Source organism: Colias eurytheme, chromosome 23, assembly GCF_061535395.1.
Source record: "Colias eurytheme isolate Ceu_HAF_F1 chromosome 23, ilColEury1 Martin Lab GWU primary, whole genome shotgun sequence".
Taxonomy (NCBI): Eukaryota; Metazoa; Arthropoda; class Insecta; order Lepidoptera; family Pieridae; genus Colias; species Colias eurytheme.
In genome coordinates, this window is record NC_143002.1 from 6,238,765 (window position 1) to 6,256,839 (window position 18,075).

General features: G+C 34.8%; 4 protein-coding genes across 4 annotated transcripts; 1 reads left to right on the forward strand and 3 right to left on the reverse strand.

Moving 5' to 3' along the window:
• Positions 1-8,517: 8,517 nt before the first annotated feature.
• Positions 8,518-9,289, reverse strand: LOC149898345 (uncharacterized). The gene has a single exon (XM_090115236.1). The coding sequence runs from the start codon at positions 9,238-9,240 to the stop codon at positions 8,551-8,553; it is 690 nt and encodes a 229-aa protein (XP_089971362.1). The 5' UTR covers positions 9,241-9,289; the 3' UTR covers positions 8,518-8,550.
• Positions 9,290-9,892: 603 nt separating this feature from the next.
• Positions 9,893-11,024, reverse strand: LOC149898346 (uncharacterized). Its single transcript, XM_090115249.1, has 2 exons — positions 10,496-11,024; positions 9,893-10,074 (listed from the first exon to the last, which is right to left on the reverse strand). Exons 1-2 carry the CDS (start codon positions 11,022-11,024, stop codon positions 9,893-9,895), a joined length of 711 nt encoding a protein of 236 aa, XP_089971375.1.
• A 987-nt stretch (positions 11,025-12,011) lies between these two features.
• On the forward strand, positions 12,012-12,644 carry mRpS25 (mitochondrial ribosomal protein S25). The gene has a single exon (XM_090115527.1). The coding sequence runs from the start codon at positions 12,091-12,093 to the stop codon at positions 12,589-12,591; it is 501 nt and encodes a 166-aa protein (XP_089971653.1). The 5' UTR covers positions 12,012-12,090; the 3' UTR covers positions 12,592-12,644.
• Positions 12,645-12,875: 231 nt separating this feature from the next.
• On the reverse strand, positions 12,876-17,738 carry LOC149898348 (ornithine carbamoyltransferase, mitochondrial-like). Its single transcript, XM_090115295.1, has 6 exons — positions 17,610-17,738; positions 16,919-17,067; positions 15,955-16,108; positions 15,429-15,554; positions 13,700-13,870; positions 12,876-13,076 (listed from the first exon to the last, which is right to left on the reverse strand). Exons 1-6 carry the CDS (start codon positions 17,736-17,738, stop codon positions 12,900-12,902), a joined length of 906 nt encoding a protein of 301 aa, XP_089971421.1. The 3' UTR covers positions 12,876-12,899.
• Between the last annotated feature and the right edge of the window lie 337 nt (positions 17,739-18,075).

Here is an 18,075-nt window from a genome sequence, read left to right on the forward strand (position 1 = left end):
GAGTCCCTTCCTTCCGTTTCTCTTCATAACAATTTATGTACTTATTCTGACTTTGTGGATTGTATTAAAAACGCAGCAGCGAATAACATCCCTCTTAAATCCGTTTCCAACTCTGGTTCTCGCAAAGTCTCTCCTCCATGGTGGGACGATGAATGCTCAACTTCTGTCAACTCAAGGAGAGAGGCCGAAATTCAGTACAATGCTTCCATGTCCGTTGAAAATTTTATACATTATAAAAGAATAGCCGCGCGTACCAAGCTTTTTCTTAAAAATAAAAAGAAAGCAGGCTGGCTATCATTTTGCGAGAGTCTGTCGCCCAGAACACCTGCATCAGTTATTTGGAAGAACATACGTAAATTTCGTGGCTCTCTTTCTTGTAACGACATAGATTCCAATGACTCCTCAGTGTGGCTTGAAGAGTTTGCTGATAAGTTCTCCCCTCCCTTTGTTCCTTCTTTAGATTCTTTTCCTATGGCCACTGGTCCGCTCGTCTCATCTCATGACAACAATATGGAAGCCATATTCTCCCTGGAAGAGCTAAATGTATCCCTTAGCGGCCTTTTAGACTCTTCTCCCGGATTAGATGGCATTCCTTATTCATTCATACGCCAATCCGGTCCCATAGCCAAGCAGTACTTTTTAAACTTAGTAAACTCCTTTTATGAATTCGGTTACATCCCTGACTCTTGGAAATCACATCTCATAATTCCTTTACTAAAACCAGGTAAACAAGCCTGTTGTGCCGACTCATATCGACCAATCGCTCTTTCTTCGTGTCTGTCTAAGATAGCTGAACACATGGTTAAAAATAGACTCGAGTGGCTTGTAGAAAATAGGAGACTGTTATCCGGGTCTCAATTTGGATTTAGAAAGGGTATGAGCGTACTGGATTGTTTAGGCATTTTATCCACTGACATTCGATCGGCCTTTGAAAGAAAGCAGTATTTGGTAGGCGTTTTTTTAGATATAGCGTCAGCCTACGACAGTGTACTTCTTCCGGTACTCAGAAACAAACTGTTACAGCTGAGTATCCCAGTGAGGATGATACGATTTATCTGCAATCTTTTAATGTCAAGATCCATTCAAGTGCGTCATAACTCTCATATTTCTTCCACTAGGCTTACCTGGAAGGGGCTCCCTCAAGGATCGGTATTAAGTCCTCTCCTATATGCTATCTACACTTTCAACTTGGACACGACGGTCACATCATTCTGTGACATACTTCAATATGCAGACGACATAACCTTATTTGCTCAGTCCCATGACATGGATGAAATCACCTCGCGCCTTAATTCAGCTTTGTCGTACCTTCGTGATTGGCTGTCGGATCATGGTATGACTGTATCTGTACCAAAATGTTGTGTTGTAGTTTTCACTAAAAAGCGCCACATTCCCGCACCAACCTTAATACTGGGCGATGAACCAATTCCAGTCACTAATAAAGTTAAGTATCTAGGCGTTATATTGGATTCAAGGTTATCTGGTTCCCCACATGTTAACTACATTAGTCAAAAATGCGAAAAAGGGATTAATATATTACGATCTCTGGCAGGAGTATGGTGGGGGGCCCACCCATACTGTCAGAAACTTATTTATAATGCTGTGGTGCGTAGTCACTTAGACTATGCTTCTTTCATACTCGATCCATGCAATAAGACGGCACTGAATAAACTAGACAAAGTGCAATCTCGTTGTCTACGCTTGATTACCGGTGCAATGAAATCTACCCCGGTTAACGCCCTGCAGGTTGAGTGTGTTGACCCTCCCCTAGCTCTCCGCAGACAGTATCTGTGTGATAAATATTTTTTTAAATCCATCTATAACTCTTCCCATATCCTTTGGCCCAAACTCCATAATCTCCTTCAAATCTCCACTAATCAAAATCTCCGACCCTCGGCTAATTTTTCTTGTTTACTAAAAAGCTTCATAAGATTCACCCGTCTGCCTGATCCTACTGTTCAGTTTGAACTTTATCCTCTCTTCTCCGTTAACTTCCAGTCACTTACGTACAATCCACCCATACTTTTAAATTGTGGCATAACTAAAGATACAATTAACGCTAATGCTACATTTAATGAAATTGTAGCCAATAAATGGCCCAATTGGCACCTCTTTTTTACCGATGCCTCAAAAATGTCCGATATGTCATGTGTGGGAGTCGCTGTTTGGTACCCTCAATCCAGCATTATTCTCCAGTTTAAGTGCCCCCCTTTATCCACTGTTTACACTGGTGAAGCTACAGGCATTCTCGAAGCCCTCAATTTCATTAACTCTCACAACCTTGATAAAGCGGTTATATTTTCCGACTCATTAAGCTGCCTCCAAGCCCTTCTATCTAATCCTTTTCGATCTAAATCCTGTCACCCCTTGATTTTAAGAATACGTGTGGTGCTTCTAAATTGCCTCAATAAGGGTCTCCACATTCAAATCACTTACATACCAGGTCATACTGGTATAGGCGGTAATGAGATGGCTGACTCTTTGGCTAAGTCTGCTACGCAAGTGGGTTGCAATACTCACTTCAGTAATTATAGTCAAGACCTTGTTCCACTATCAAAATTGCGTTTGGATGGGAAGTGGTTGAATCTTTGGCAAGAGTCCAGCCGCACAAAAGGTAAATTCTATTGGGATATTCAGCCTACTATTCCACACAAACCGTGGTTTTTCCGTTTTCGCAAATTTGACAAACTAGTAACATCCACTATCTGTCGACTCCGCTTCGGCCATGCGTGTACTCCTGTCCACCTGGCGAAAATTAGAGTACGTGATCACTCTATTTGTGAGTGTGGTTTGGATGAAGGTACTACTGACCACCTATTCTTTGAATGTACCAAGCTTCGTTCTTCATTACTGGATGTCCTCCCTCCTGAAATCCCTCGTCCCACAAATTTTAAATGTTTGTTGACATTAGTGCCTTCCAAATTTGTTGAAATTCTATCTAAATTTATTTCCTTTAACAAACTAAAGTATTAACCCCTTATTATATTTATAAACTATATTAGTGTATCCTGTAGTCTGTAATATATATAACCTGTATTGTCTTATGTGTTTGTTCTAGCCGCTCCAAGTTGATCAAAATTTCTGCATTTTCCCACTCAGTTCCAAATGTTAAATGTCACAATCGAACAAGTCTAACTGGCTGAAATTTGAGTCCTGTCTCTCCCATATATACTGGACATTGGCGAAGTCCCTTTTTATTGGGTGGAGCCATTAATTAAGAGAAGAAGAAGAAGAACAAAACAATTGTTTACTTAAATAAGTAAAATGCGGGAAAAATAAATTGTTTTTTTAGAATCGTATTTCTCAAGAAAGACTATAGATGCTACGATGCTACGACTCCGCTACGCTGCGCCCCGACTCCCGAGGTTCATATTATCTTCTTCTTATATATAAAATTCTCGTGTCACAATGTTAGTCTGCATACTCCTCCGAAACGGGTGGACCGATTCTCATCAAATTTTCTGTGCATATCGGGTAAGTCTGAGAATCGGCCAACATCTATTTTTCATATGTACCACGGGCGAAGCCGGGGCGGACCGCTAGTTATTATATATTTTAATGTTTGCTTTACATTATAAATAGTTTTTTAGAGCTGAATGACTTGTAGAAGGCATGGATGTAATAATAATGAATAAATAGCAAAGATAACAAAGCAAGTCATCATCTGTAATATAAAAATGAAACGCTAAATTTGCTGCTAAGCGCAAATGTCAAGAACAGCTGAACAGATTTCGTTAATATTTTTTTTTATTCCTTGAAGTACGAGGATCGTTATTTACGGAGAAAAAACTTAAACATGTACCACGAGCGAAGCCGGGGCGGACCGCTAGGCGAGCTATCATGACTCGTGTGACCAAATATCAATAATTTCAACTGCCTATATCAGATAATTAGCTCTTAAAGTCAACATTGTAACAACTCTTGAGTTATTCGTCAACATACTTCATTATTTATGATGCTTATTATAATAATTAGAAATCCACTTGAAATATTTCTTTTTCCATAAGAAGTTCAGAGCCGGCTTATTAGGTAGCGGCTCTGGCCTATTAGGTAATTATGAGGCAAGGACCTACCTTGGTTTTGGCGTATTTCATGTCCCTTGTAATACAAAATGTATTCGGTGTTTTATTATATGTTTTATGCCCCAGCCACACGACTCGACGAGTGGTATGGGAAGTGACGAGGGAAGTAGGCAGGGACGTAGTGTGGCCACGTTACTCGTCATGCCACTCGTCGTGCTCATCGTCCTGCTCACTGCTGTCGGCTTTTGCGCGCGAGTCAAAGGACCGGCAATACGAGTGCGAATTAGGGATGGGCGTCATGGAATCAACGGACTAGTTAAATTAACCGTCTATATGTACACTCAACGATTCGACTAGTCCATCGCTCACCAATTCACTAGTTGAATTCAACGGCTATTTAACAGTCTTATTGATAAGAATAAATTCTTTTCTTTGAAGTTTTTTAAAAAAAATATTTTTGGTTTACAAGACCAATGTTTTGAATTTAAACTATAAAAACAAACGATAATAAGTTTTTTAGTAATACTTTTTTTAGGGAGTATAATTTTTGTAAGAAAGCATAAATATTTATTAATTGTTTTATTGAGATTAGAATTTATTGTTTTAAGAATTTATTTAATAATAGTTATTTATTTTACACATGGACTAGTCGAAGATTTTAACTAGTTGAATGACTAGTTGATGAACGACATTTAACTATCTAGTCTCGTTGATGAAAAATACGTCGACGACCCATCCCTAGTGAAGAGCGTCGCGATTAATCGCGCGAGTAGAGCAGTGTGTGGCCAGACGGCAATATCGAGGCGAGCGGCAGCGCGATGAGCAGGACGAGGAGCAGCACGAGTAGCAGGACGAGTAGCATAGTGTGGCTGGGGTATTATGTTTATATTAGTTGCCTTGGTATTTGACGTGTAATATAACCGAAAAATCTGATTGTTATCTATACTAATATTATAAAGAGGAAAGGTATTGTATGTATGTATGTATGTATGTATGGTTTTCACGCATAAACTACTGGACCGATTTTGATAAAATTTGGCACAGATAATCTTTAGACCCTGAGAAAGAACATAGGCTACCTTTTATTGCGAAATATGTACCACGGGCGAAGCCGCGGCGGACCGCTAGTGTCGGATAATATTACTTATATCTAAAAAAAGCTTTATCAACACGCGTGCGAAAAACATATTCTTGTATATATTTGTATTTTCTACTGTATAATGCGAAAAATAATAATATAAACTTAGTAGGTAGGTAGGTTTTGTCTAAATTAATTTATATTTATATTCAGGTAGGTATTTCTAGTTCGTTGCATCCCTGTAAACAATTCTAAATGATATCACTATTTGTTTTCGTATGTATTTTTATAAATGAATACTCCCGTGAATAAAGTATATATGTAAGTACTTTTTAACTTAGTATTAAGTTAACTTTCTATTACTGTTTGGGGCCCCAGTTAGAGAGAGGCCCAGAATGATACCAGAATGTCTATGACCGATTACATTTAAGTACTTTTACAACTTACTATTATTAACAACATTTGAAGGAGTTTGTTATATACAGGATAAACAGGTAGGCTGACAATATATTAGATTATCTCTGAAATAAAATAGCTTTCTGCCGCGGTTTTACTCGCGAGATAATAATTTCAAGAACATTCCTGTGTTTTTTCAATGATCTTTTTTTTCGTCTATTCCTTTTTATATTTATATCAAATAAAGTTTCGTTTTGTTTATTTATCGATTCCCAGGAAACAACTAAAACACCCTTAATTTAAATTATGTTTCTAACAATCCATCTGTAGGCTTGCCTAGTGTGTATAGCCTTGTTATATTATAGCTATAACCAATCCAAGAATCCATAGAAATTAACCTAGGTTATGCCAAATGTGTTACGTTAAACCTCATATGTTTTAATCCGTATACAAACATATTATGGTTTTAAATAAATATATTTTCATTTTCATTTCTTTCATTTTCGTAGAACGCTCGCATTCATACAGCGCTTAGCAATAGCTAAAAATCTATACCAAAAAAATACTGATTAACCTGTAGGTTTAAGATGTAAGATATCCTATATATAGGTATATTTTTCAAAATATTTCCATACACTGAAGCCAATAACATATTTTGCTACTAATTAATCTGTCAACAGTTTAATAGCACGTAACTTCGTCCATTCCTCCCTTTACCTCAAAGGAAATGTAATCGCCCAGATACCCCGCAGTGAATGTCTCAAGCAAAACAAGGATCATTGGTATTATGTAATATCCATATTGTGTATAGGTAATCCTATCCTATCCTATCGTACTAATATTATAAATGCGAAAGTTTGTGAGGATATATGTATGTTTGTTACATCACGCAAATACTACTAAACCGATTACAATGAAATTTAGCATACATATGGAGGGTAAAACATAGGATAGGTTTTATCCCGGAAATTCCACGGGAACAGGAACTTTGCGGGTTTTTCTTTGAGAACGCGTGCAAAGCCGCGGGCGAAAGCTAGTAATATTATATAGGAAACAAGCTATAAGTTGCTAAATATAAATATTGATATTAATTTTATTTTATTAGTAGTTTTGATTCATCTTACATGCATGTACATATAAATTTTTTTCGTCTTTCAGAAACGCAACGCCATCTAGTACCAAACTTAGTAAATCTTTTATTAGATAATTAATTATTAAATGTTACAAGTAATTGGCTTTGTACATTTTGCAAACACAATATTTTAGTTTCTGTAACGTGACACTACAATAATATAGATTAGAATATTTAAAATCACTAAATTATTGTACACATGAAATATTTTAAAACCAGCTAAACAAAACTGTAGATATCTCTTTCCCATACAATATTTAGTTTTAATTTAATTTAAAGATTTTATAGAAATTCCTAGACCATTAAAATCAGTCTAGCCATAAGATATACTTACTAGCGTAAAACTAATGTCTGAGAGGACTCTTAATAATTTAAAAGGAGGACAGACTGACCGATGAAAACATCTTTTAAAATGAAAGACGTACCTATACTTATTCCAATCACGTCTTCAATTTCTTACTATTTAATATAAATCTAGTTTTTACAAGCTCTTTTCAAGCACTAGTTTTTAACTTAACGAGTATATTTATGTGAATAAGTTATCTAAGTTTCTATACTTTCTACAGACTAGTATACATTAGTATTATAATGTATTCATAACCAAAGTGCTGTCTGTATTTTTTTTTTGGGTAGAAGGAATCGAACCCACTACGGCTACTATGTTGTCAAAAATAGAAGTGATAAAAATAATACAATAGCTGTAGATACATAATATACATTATAGGTATTTTTCTACATCATTTTGAACTTATAATTATTTAGACACTATAGAAGCCAAAACAATTATTATTTTATGATATAAATTTTGTCTGTTTGTTAGTGTTAAGAGTTTTCAGTTTTCACCAATTTGGGTGCGGGTTTTGTATGTACATAATTCATTTGTCTTATGTGTTTATCGATTAATAAATAAAGATTTATCGCCAAGTAAAGCTGTGGGCAACAACTAGTTCAGATATAAAGGATAGAAGGCTGTAAATATGTATACGTATCAGTGATGACCGTAACCACGACCGTAACAGTCAACAAAAACTTGGTGCGGAGTTAAATTGCCAATCAGTCGTACAATGCCAACATATCTATAAAGAAAATGCTTATTCTGATGTAGTTTTAAAAAACTCATGAAATTATTGTACTGTCCTTGTCCTTGATAAATGTGCAAAGCTTGAATCCGTTTTAAGAATCTAAAGTAATTGGTTATATACAAACATGTGTTACATATTTCAAACACCCAGGTGAAGCTAATAAAAACGTTATAGACATGTTATAGAAATTGCTAATAAGCTGTTGGCTTCGAAAACTCAAATATTCTGCATCGAAGCACATTAAAATATTGTGACACGATTATTATTAGCTAATTTTTCCTCATTTTTCTTCCATGCAATCGTAATGTTCTTCAGAACATTTTTTTTTTTATACTAAGACATGAATTTTATATGTTTACAACTTTACGTGGCTTTACTAAAGAAAAACAAAGCGTGTGAAAATATAATCGTCGACTTCCAGATTTCACATTACAGTATGTATTTACCTATAGTAGAAGTAAATATTCTTGTAAGCCGCTTTTTCACTTTCATGCGAGGACAAGAAAGATTACAGAATAGGGCTATTCTCAAAGCATTGATGCCAATATATCCAATTTCACGCAAGAATAAACTTTGATAGTAGTTTTGAAGTTATGAGTACCTATACAAAGAATTTTCAGCGCCTCCCCGACGCCTTAGGGATTACCTACCTGTTAAAACTTATTCGCTAACATATAAATACCAACTATACTACTATAGTACAGCGGTCACGAAGACCTATTAACACAGCTTTAATTAAGTAAAACAACAGTTTTCATAATGATCAATATGTGTTAATATGATAACATTATAAATTTATAACAAAATGAAATTTCAATAACAAATGTGTCACATGACTAGTTAAGAATACCGCTTCGTAGGGTTTCCTGGACAATTACAGGGTTTAGGGCATAACGACCTTGGACCGGGTTGAGTGCAAGTCCTCTGGCCTCCACATCCTTTACTTTGAACTACTTGCTTCATCTTGCACATGAGGTCATTTATTTGATTAGATAGTTGACCAACTGTATTACACATTTGTTCCAATGTACCCAACGACGGCATAGTATCAGTAAGTCTTCCCATATCGCCTGGAATGTCTCTTTGGGACACGCAACCAGAAGGGCAAAAAACAGAGGTGTCAGATATAGACTTTGGTTGTCCACTTTGCCTGTTATCAGAACATTCGATGCCACATCTATCCATGCTATTAGATGTTCCTACGTTCCTCGAGTTTTGAGCTCGACTCTGATTAATTGGGCACTCCCTATTTTCGCATTTTGGAGGCGTATTTGCTGGACATTGAACATTGGTACAGCTAAATGGTTCGTCAGTGCGATATTCCTTTGGTACAGAGGTATTGCAATCAGGACAGGGACATGTTATTTTGATAATACCTGCCTTTATATCCTTAATTTTTCCAGGTGTGTAATTAAGGCAAGTGTAATGCACCCAGCATTGACAAATTCCTTGGCATTGTAAGCCATTCTTCTGCTTGACTGGTCCCAAACATATTTTGCAAGGGTTCTTTACTGTTTTGCATTTTCGCATGATGTTTCTATATAGATTACTATCGAAATCTAAAAAACATGGTTGTGTGTTGTATTGTATTGTGTTCTAAATTAACATGATGAACTATTGTAGTTTTTGAAATGACAGCGTAATGTAACGCGGTTGACATACATGTGCAAATTAAAAAAATGTTGGATTATAAATTTTATCTATGCAACGTGTATCACTGTGGTATCACCACGGTATCACTCTGTGGTATCACTCATATTGTAATGGAAGATAATATAAAATATTACACAACTGCATTCAAATACGAGAAGGTAAGGTAATCAGGACAATGGAAAAAAAAGATCCATCTTTTGCATTTTTTTTTTTCATCTCGTTTTTAAGATTCTTTTCCTTCTTACAATACAATCTGCATGGAAAGGAACAGTTGCAATAATTTCAGCAGATTCACAGCAGATTGTTGAAATGAAGTTGAATATCTAGTAAAAAACAGGGTAGGTGAATTTAATACACTGGGTCTCTAATATATCTGGTCGAGTTTCATGGCCGTACAGTCACTAATTCGTTTAGAGAAGTGTCTTACAGAAGACACAACTGCTAAACAGATAGCTTAATTATTAAGAAGCAATGAAGGTATCACAACATTCAAACACGGTAGGTATTGATTGCAAACGATTTATTCATATCAATTTGGGCAATTGTTAGTTTCTCTTATCTTGTACAACAAGTCTCTGAGCTGATGTGTAAGTTTTCCTACAGTCGCGCACATGTTCTCAACCGCCTCACACAGCTCTTTCTGATTTACTTCACACCCTTTTGATAGTTTGGAATCTGATGATGCTGTACGACTTGGCATGCAAGTTATATCTGTAAAAAAATATTAGGTATTTAACATTGTAATTATTATTGTTAGCCGAATGGTGTATTGATTGAAAATACCTCGTTATTTGGTATTTGGTATTAAACAAAGTTTAAATTTCCTTACTCCTAGAAGTTAGAAGCACCAACAACCGATTATTCGAAATTTAATTAATCTAAAATTATGTTCTTCTTCATGTTTTACTCAACCTGATAATCGAACCTCGTTTCTAACATACATAATATTAGAGGTAGGTAAGTATATCTATGAAAAAAAAACATGTTATAGTGGACTTGTAAGTACTGGACCAACGAAATAAAAGTAAGCAAAATACGTCATTCTTCACGATAATCATAGATATCCTTGGCCTGACTCTGCAATTATAAATGCCTAAGTTTTCCTTCTAAATAAACAAAAAGGTCAACTCACTAATACCACTATCAGCGGACATTGTAATCACGCAATTAGAGTACGATTTCATTGCTGCAGATGTCTTTTTTTGATATGTTGCGCGTTGTCGGTATTTAATAAAGGAATCTGAAGGTGTAAAATTGGGTGAGGTAGCGTGCGAATCTTTATTATCCGGTGATGTACATTTCTGGCATTTTGGGCATTTTACATTATCCCTCATAACCCTACTTTCGTCTTCAAGTGGTGGATAGTTAGGAATTGGTTTGACAGGTTCGCGCTCCTGCGGGGGAGTAGGAACCTGTCGTTTTGCGGGGCATTCTGTCTTACACACGTTCTTTTTTGTGTCAGAGTTGTTGCAATCTGGGCATGGACAGTTGATTCTAATGAGACCAGCTTTAATTTCGTCTATCTTTCCCAGTGGATAGTTCAGGCATTTGTAATGGGACCATCTCTGACACGCTCCATGACACTGTATCCCCGTTTTCTTTGTTACAGTATCACAACAAATCTTGCATGGATTTTTTACTTTTGAGCACGGTCTATTCATGATGCCTAAACTATTGTACTGTTTTTATAGCGTTTATAGTGCTTCAGTCATATTGCAAAACATAATATTATTATTATCAATAGCCATTTTGGCTGGGAATTTCTTTTATTGGTAAAAAAGAAACATTTTTGGTATAAGTTCTGTGATTTTTCTGCCAGATGTTAGGTAATTGCCAATGCCAAAATGCCAGATGACTTTTAAGTTCATTTTTTTTTTAATTTTGTAAATAGGGTAAAGTCTGAAGAATAATTTAATATATTTTCTTTTAGATCTGTGCTTGTTAAAAAAATATACATAAAGTAAATCGTAGAGGTTTCGTGGGTTTCTCTCAGATTGCCATATACATCTACATAATTGCTTCCTTGCCATTTACATCAAGGAAACATGTTTTAGGGCGTATTCAGAAAGAAAGCTTGAAACTTATAAGCGCTTATCGGCGCTTGTCATGTTCATATATTTTCCTGCGCGGGTTACCAGCACTGACAGGAAAATATATGAACATGACAAGCGCCGATAAGCGCTTATAAGTTTCAAGCTTTCTTTCTGAATACGCCCTTAGAGTATGTTAGTGTAAAAGTTTTGTCATAGCTGAATTTATGTAAACCGTTATTGTCATAATATATTATAGATGATAATATGTTCAATATGTATTTTTATAAAACTTAATATTATAATGTATGATGTGGTATTACTTAAATAAATAAATAAAATAAATAAGGAAAGTAAAATTAGCAGCTATTGTTGTCAGAAACAAGAGTATCAAACAAGGCTGATTTTCAGAAGATCTTTACTTTTAAAATTATTGACCGTTGAAAAGGGGTTATTTCAAATACAAAACTCATGCAACATTCACACAACGTATGCAAATCTTTACAATCATAAGTCATTCATTTTAACCAAAACACTTGTATCTGAGGTTCTCTTGACAAATAATTAAACATCATCTGTCACTTTCAATTGTCATGCGTCAATTTGACATAACACATGTCAACATTGAAAAATATTTTTTGGTTAGGTTTTAAGTATATTTTGTTATTCAATTAAATTTTAAATAAATCTAATCAAAATGCCGTTCATGAAAGGAAGAGCACCTATTAGACGCACACTAAACTATTTAAACGCCGGTAAACTAGTGTTCAAAGAGAAAATAAAGATATTCTCAGTGGCTTACAATATATTCGGACAAAACAATGCTGGTGCAAAGGAATTCGTATTCTGGTATCTACCACAGATTCAATACAAGAACCCCAACGTTCAAGTGGCTACATTAAAAAACCTTACACCTACACCATTTATTAAGTGTTATTTAGAAGATGGGAAGCAGATATTAGTTGATATAGACAATAAGTCGAAAGAGGACATTTTGGAGCACCTAATGCGAACTGTAGGGAAATCAAAGGAGGTATTAGAAGCTGAGAATATTGCTGCGGAGAAGAAGGATAACCCTGCTAACTTTGGAGCAGGCTGTGAAACCGCGTGTATATGTGAAATTTTCGGCCAAGTTCCATGTCCCGGTGTTGTAGTTTTACCTAAAATAATGCGCGGGAAATTCAAAAATGCTGATTAGTTAAGTACAAATTAGAATTAGATTGTAATATATGTTAATAAAGTGATAGTCAAATATAATTTGTGTTTTATTTTGATATAACATGCTTCTTTTAAAAAATACCAAGTGTAATGTACACATAAGTTCATCCGAATAACAATGAATTTTTCTTCATTAGAGTAAATTCACTGTTATTAACAGGATTTCTATCAACTGGTACAGATACAATTTAGCTTTTGCTTGCAAACACAACTACAAGTTTATTCTTAGTTTATTTCAGGAAGATAACTTTAAATGATAAGAAATAAAACAATAACTGAACATATTTATTAAAAGTAATGATTTTTAATAGCCGATGCCATTAAAGCAGCACTAATATACTGAAAGTTTTCAAAAGCTGAAAACGTTCGAGCATTAGTATGGAAAAATAGATGGTCGTCCACTTCCTTGCCTCGAGGACATGTATGTAGGAATATCCATTGAGGCCCGGCATGTTGGTTTATGTCCTGTGAAATAATACATTATTAATTATTTATTACTAGCTGTGCTCACTGGTTTCTCCTGCATTGATTGGCTCCTATTGGTCTTAGTGTGATGATATAATATAGCCTATAAACTTTCTAGTTAAATGGGCTCTCTAACACCGAAAGAATTGTTCAAATTGGACCAGTTGTTCCTGAGATTAGCATGTTCAAAGAAACAAACTCTTCAGCTTTATAATATTAGTATAGATAGAACCAATTTTACTTGATTCTACAAGCTTATGTGGCTAATTTAAATTAAAGAAAACTAGGTTGTTAAAAATCATTTAAAAATAGGTGTATTTTATTTTCTTGTAACTAAGAAATAAAAGGCTTTTTTATTTTATTTATTTGCTACAATAATAATAATTTTTGATAGCCACATGAAATTTAAAAAATAGGCTTTTCTGATATTTACTTCAAACAAATCAATTACCTGTGTATATAATTATATTGTATAGTATTAAAATTTAAGCTCAGTAGGTAGTAGTAGGTACCTCAACAAGGATATGTACCTAGTATATTTTATTCATATTATAGAAATAGGAAGAAGAATATCACCTATATGATAGGTATAATACAATTATTCAATAAATAATAATACATACTTCAGTAGTAAGCCTAAACTCGCTGACTTTTTTCTTATTCTCTGGGCCTGCTATGATAACATTAGCTTTTTCTAACGCATGTTTTTTGTCCACACATGCTTCAAGATTAGTATTCACTTCAGAACATAGGGATTGGCCTGCTTTGTATAGCAATGGACTGACTGGTTGTTTCTGTTAAATAAAAAAAATAACAATAATGTCTGAATAATTTTATAAACTGACTAGCTTCTGCCCACGACTTTGTACGTGCATCCCCGTTTTTCCCCGTTCCCGCAAGAATTTCGGGAAATCCTTTCTTAGCGGATGCCTACGTCCTAACATCTACCTGCGTGCCAAATTTCAGCCCGATACGTCCAGTGGTTTGGGCTGTGCGTTGATAGATCACTATATATCAGTCACCTTTGAGTTTTATATATATATATATATAGATGATTTACGGTGCTTCTCCACCAATAATGTGCGAGGAATGTGTTTGTAAATAACCAATCATATCGCTTCATTTAGTTTGAAGTGTTTTGCGTTTGAAGCGATACTATTGGCAATTGACAAACACATTCCTTGCAAATTATCTGTGGAAATACACCCTTAGCGGAGGAATATTTAGGGATACATTCATTTAAAATATTTAGTACCAGTTGCAGTGGTATTTATCCGTTTCTGAGTTTTTGTAAGTTAGAATAAATTATGGAGATATCGTTACCTATCTATCCTAATAATGTAAGTCTGAAAGGCTTTTTTTGAAGTGAAACTTCTTTATCGGGGTTGGAAAAAAATTTAGTGTAACATTTTTTCGTTACGCGTGACATTTTTCCGTTACGCGCCATCTTGTTCTTATCCCTACCACGCGTGATTCGACGTATTTCTGTCAAGTTGCATATAGTAAATTATTTTTTGAAAAATAAGGTCATAAAGAAGTTTCACTTTTTACGTGTGTACACTAGTACACGCACACATTTTTTTTTCAACAGGAGCCAATTAATATTTATAGGTCAGGAAAATTTCCCAGTCTTTTTAAACTTTTAAACATGTCCATATAATAAAAGTAGGTACGTGACATATAGACGGTTTTATTTATAAAATTCTCACGTATGCTTTTCTCTGATATGATTATACCCATAAATCCCACTTGTCGGTCCAATTTTGCAAGATTAATATTGGATTAAAACAATTATCGGTTTTTATATGCCTGTAGGGAAAATTTAGAATACATTTTTTTTTCTGAAAATTGCCACGATAAATTGAGTTTTCAGCAGTACAGCATATTTCAAGAAAACATTCCTGAAGATTTTAAAGCTTCGAAGAAAAACTGAACATGTTTTTTTTTTTACTTAAGATAGGCCATAGGGAAGCGCTTGACCGCAATCTCGCCTGATGGAAAGCTAAGATGCGGTCTAAGATGGTACGCGCTTCCCTAGTAGGTATCGGTTCACTCTTCTCTTGAAGACCCCCATATTGTATTCGTCGGGGAACACAGATTCAGGAAGCGCGTTCCAGTCCCTAGCGGTTCGAATGAAGAATGTGGAATCGAACCGCTTAGTCCGGGTACATGGAACGTCCACCATATGGCGATGCATATGTACCTACGTTCTAAAATTAAGTACAAACTTATACTAGTTTTTGTCGCTTAATTTAATTTGTCGTAAAAACTAGAAACAGCCTAACTAATACCACAAAATTAAGGCTTAAAAGGCTTAAAAATAATAAATATTGTTTTTTTTACTAAACTCACGTCACAACAGCATCTAAATTTTATATTTGCTCCGAGCATGGGACATAGCAGAAGGTATGTATTCAACACGGGGTGGGGTGAACCAAAATACGTGATGTTCTGTCCACTTAGGGTTCCGTATTCTTCCTGAAAATAATAATTATTATTATCTATAAGTATACGAGTTTAATATTTAAATAATTATTATAATAATATGTGACTTGTTTAGGTATATAACTTTGGAAAATATTTTCTACAATTGAATTTGCAAAAATTACATTTTTTATTTTCCCTACTAAGTACCTACCTATTAGGTACCTAATTTACATTGTTAAGTCATGACTCGTTACATACATATTTAGGTAGATACATAATGTACCTATGGCAAAAAAATTAAACGTATTTTGAATCGAAGAATGAAACTTTGAACTATTCCACTTTAAAAAAATCGCTCGCCCATAATATTATAATACTTACTGATTAAAAAAAATTAATTCAACGTCACCTTTTCATTACTTACCATGAAACTTTACCGATATATACTAACTATTATAGTCATAAAAGTGGCCATAGCTTGTATGCTTGCGTGGGTCCTTGACGTCATACACATTACAGGAACCGAGGATTGTAGCGCGAACCGTTGCAGGCAAGTATGGGTTGAGGTGGCTACGAAAATTGCGTCTGCCATGTATGAAAATACCCTGGAAAATTGTATAGTTTATTCAGTTTATTAAGATTTTAAAATAACTCAGGCCCCGGAACCACAGACAGAATAGAAAAACTATTGTGTCTGGGACCGATCGGGCCGCTTGGGGCTCAATGGGTTAAATCTTTTAAAGTATTTAACCTTAAAATAATTAACAATGGAATAAATTGTTGTTTTATTTCAAGCATTACGTCTGACGAAATATAGAATATGGATGTGGGATTAAAAAAGGTGGCATTTAACTACCAACCTATTCTTAAAAACAAAGTTACCTACTTACCTACTTTGTACACCTAAAATCGTGATATAATAATTAATCAATAGATTTATTTTGTACTAGATTTCCGCCCGCGGCTTCGCCCGCGTTTGCAAAGGAAAACCCCACAGAACATAGAAAAGAGGTATCTCTTTTATATGTTCTGTGGAAAACCCGCATAGTTCCCGTTCCCGTGGGATTTCCGGGATATCCTATGTGTTAATCCAAGTTACCCTCTATATGTGTGCTAAATTTCATTGTAATCGGTTCAGTAGTTTTTACGTGAAAGAGTAACAAACATCCATACATCCATACATCCTTACAAACTTTCGCCTTTATAATATATATTAGAATATTAGATATTAGATTATTCGGAACTTACTGGAACATTTCTTATAACCACTTTATTAATAATTTCAAATAGTTTGCTTGTTCTTTTAAAATATTCTGCTCGCGATTTCCATCGTTCTTTATCTTTCTACATCCACATTTTTACATTCCATGCCTTTAATAAACCTGCTACTCTTATCTCCAAGAGCATTTCCTTACCTGCCATTATAATCATTTTCCCACATCAACTTGTCCACAATATTGACGGCATCAGCTCCAAGTAGACTGGCAGCTTTCGATACGGCCATGTTCAACACTGGCTCATTCACCTCTTGGAGTATCATTATCTTGCTGTTGTCTAATATATTCTGATGAAAAATGTGTAGAGTAGGTACTTACTATATAGATTTAAACAAGAAATCATTAAATTTGATATTTTTGGTTGCTTGCTTTATAAATATTATTTTAAGTATAAAGAATAGAAAAAAATCGATCACGAGGCGGGACTCGAACCCGCATCCGCAGATATCATTATTGTATCTAGAGTAATACCTATAGAGAAAAGAGAAATATAGAGTTTTTACGTATACAAAATAAAATACCACAAAAAGCGAAGTACAGTGATGGCTAAGTCTGTAAGAGCTCAAAGGATTAATACTGTCTAGAAGAACATGCTAAGTACAAAGAATTACATTTTTCAATGCTAACTATATTTTGCTTATTGTCCTTATTAACACTGCTTAACATTATAAGCTATCGTGAGGAAACCGGCACATCAGAGAACCAAAAAATCTATCATGAATGCGAGATGCACATTTCGGGGAACCAAAAAAACTACCTTCATATGCAATTTAGCATTGCATAGGTACGTCTAAAACTTAATGGTTAGCCGAAACGGTTTGGTTCTTACCAATCGCTTTCCATGAGTATCTCTGAGACAGCATTTTAAATTCAATGCACTGTTTATCACTTCCATAATCATATCTCCGTTCCAGTCCTTGAAGCATATCATGTGTCTTGGACTTGAAGAACTGAGCATAATATAACAGAGACTTCAAATAAAAATATTATTTATCAGAAGCTTATGATAGATACTTTATTCAGCTAATAATTGAAAGTTTCCACTACTCGAGAGATAATATACGGATTGGAAAAATTCTACAGTTCATTTCCCATTCCTATGCGTAAATAAGGAAACAGTGATTTGGTCAAAAGTCAGCTGCTGATAACACATTAAACACTCATACATCTATCAGCTTGTAATAAAAAGATTTGTGTATTCTGTAACCAACCAGATGAAGATATAAGTAGGGGGGATTTATTCATTATTCTATAGTACATAATTATAAATCAATTTTCTTTCAGGCATATAACTA

Excerpts from the sequence above, each read along its gene's own strand:
- LOC149898348 (XM_090115295.1), bottom strand. The coding sequence starts at position 17,738 with ATGCTCAGTTCTTCAAGTCCAAGACACATGATATGCTTCAAGGACTGG. Across the intron at positions 17,068-17,609 it reads ATACTCATGGAAAGCGATTG|AATATATTAGACAACAGCAA; the intron begins GTAAGAACCAAA and ends ATTTTTCATCAG. Across the intron at positions 15,555-15,954 it reads CCACTTTTATGACTATAATA|GAAGAATACGGAACCCTAAG; the intron begins GTTAGTATATAT and ends TATTATTTTCAG.
- LOC149898346 (XM_090115249.1), bottom strand. The coding sequence starts at position 11,024 with ATGAATAGACCGTGCTCAAAAGTAAAAAATCCATGCAAGATTTGTTGT. Across the intron at positions 10,075-10,495 it reads GTCCGCTGATAGTGGTATTA|ATATAACTTGCATGCCAAGT; the intron begins GTGAGTTGACCT and ends ATTTTTTTACAG.
- LOC149898345 (XM_090115236.1), bottom strand. The coding sequence starts at position 9,240 with ATGCGAAAATGCAAAACAGTAAAGAACCCTTGCAAAATATGTTTGGGA.
- mRpS25 (XM_090115527.1), top strand. The coding sequence starts at position 12,091 with ATGCCGTTCATGAAAGGAAGAGCACCTATTAGACGCACACTAAACTAT.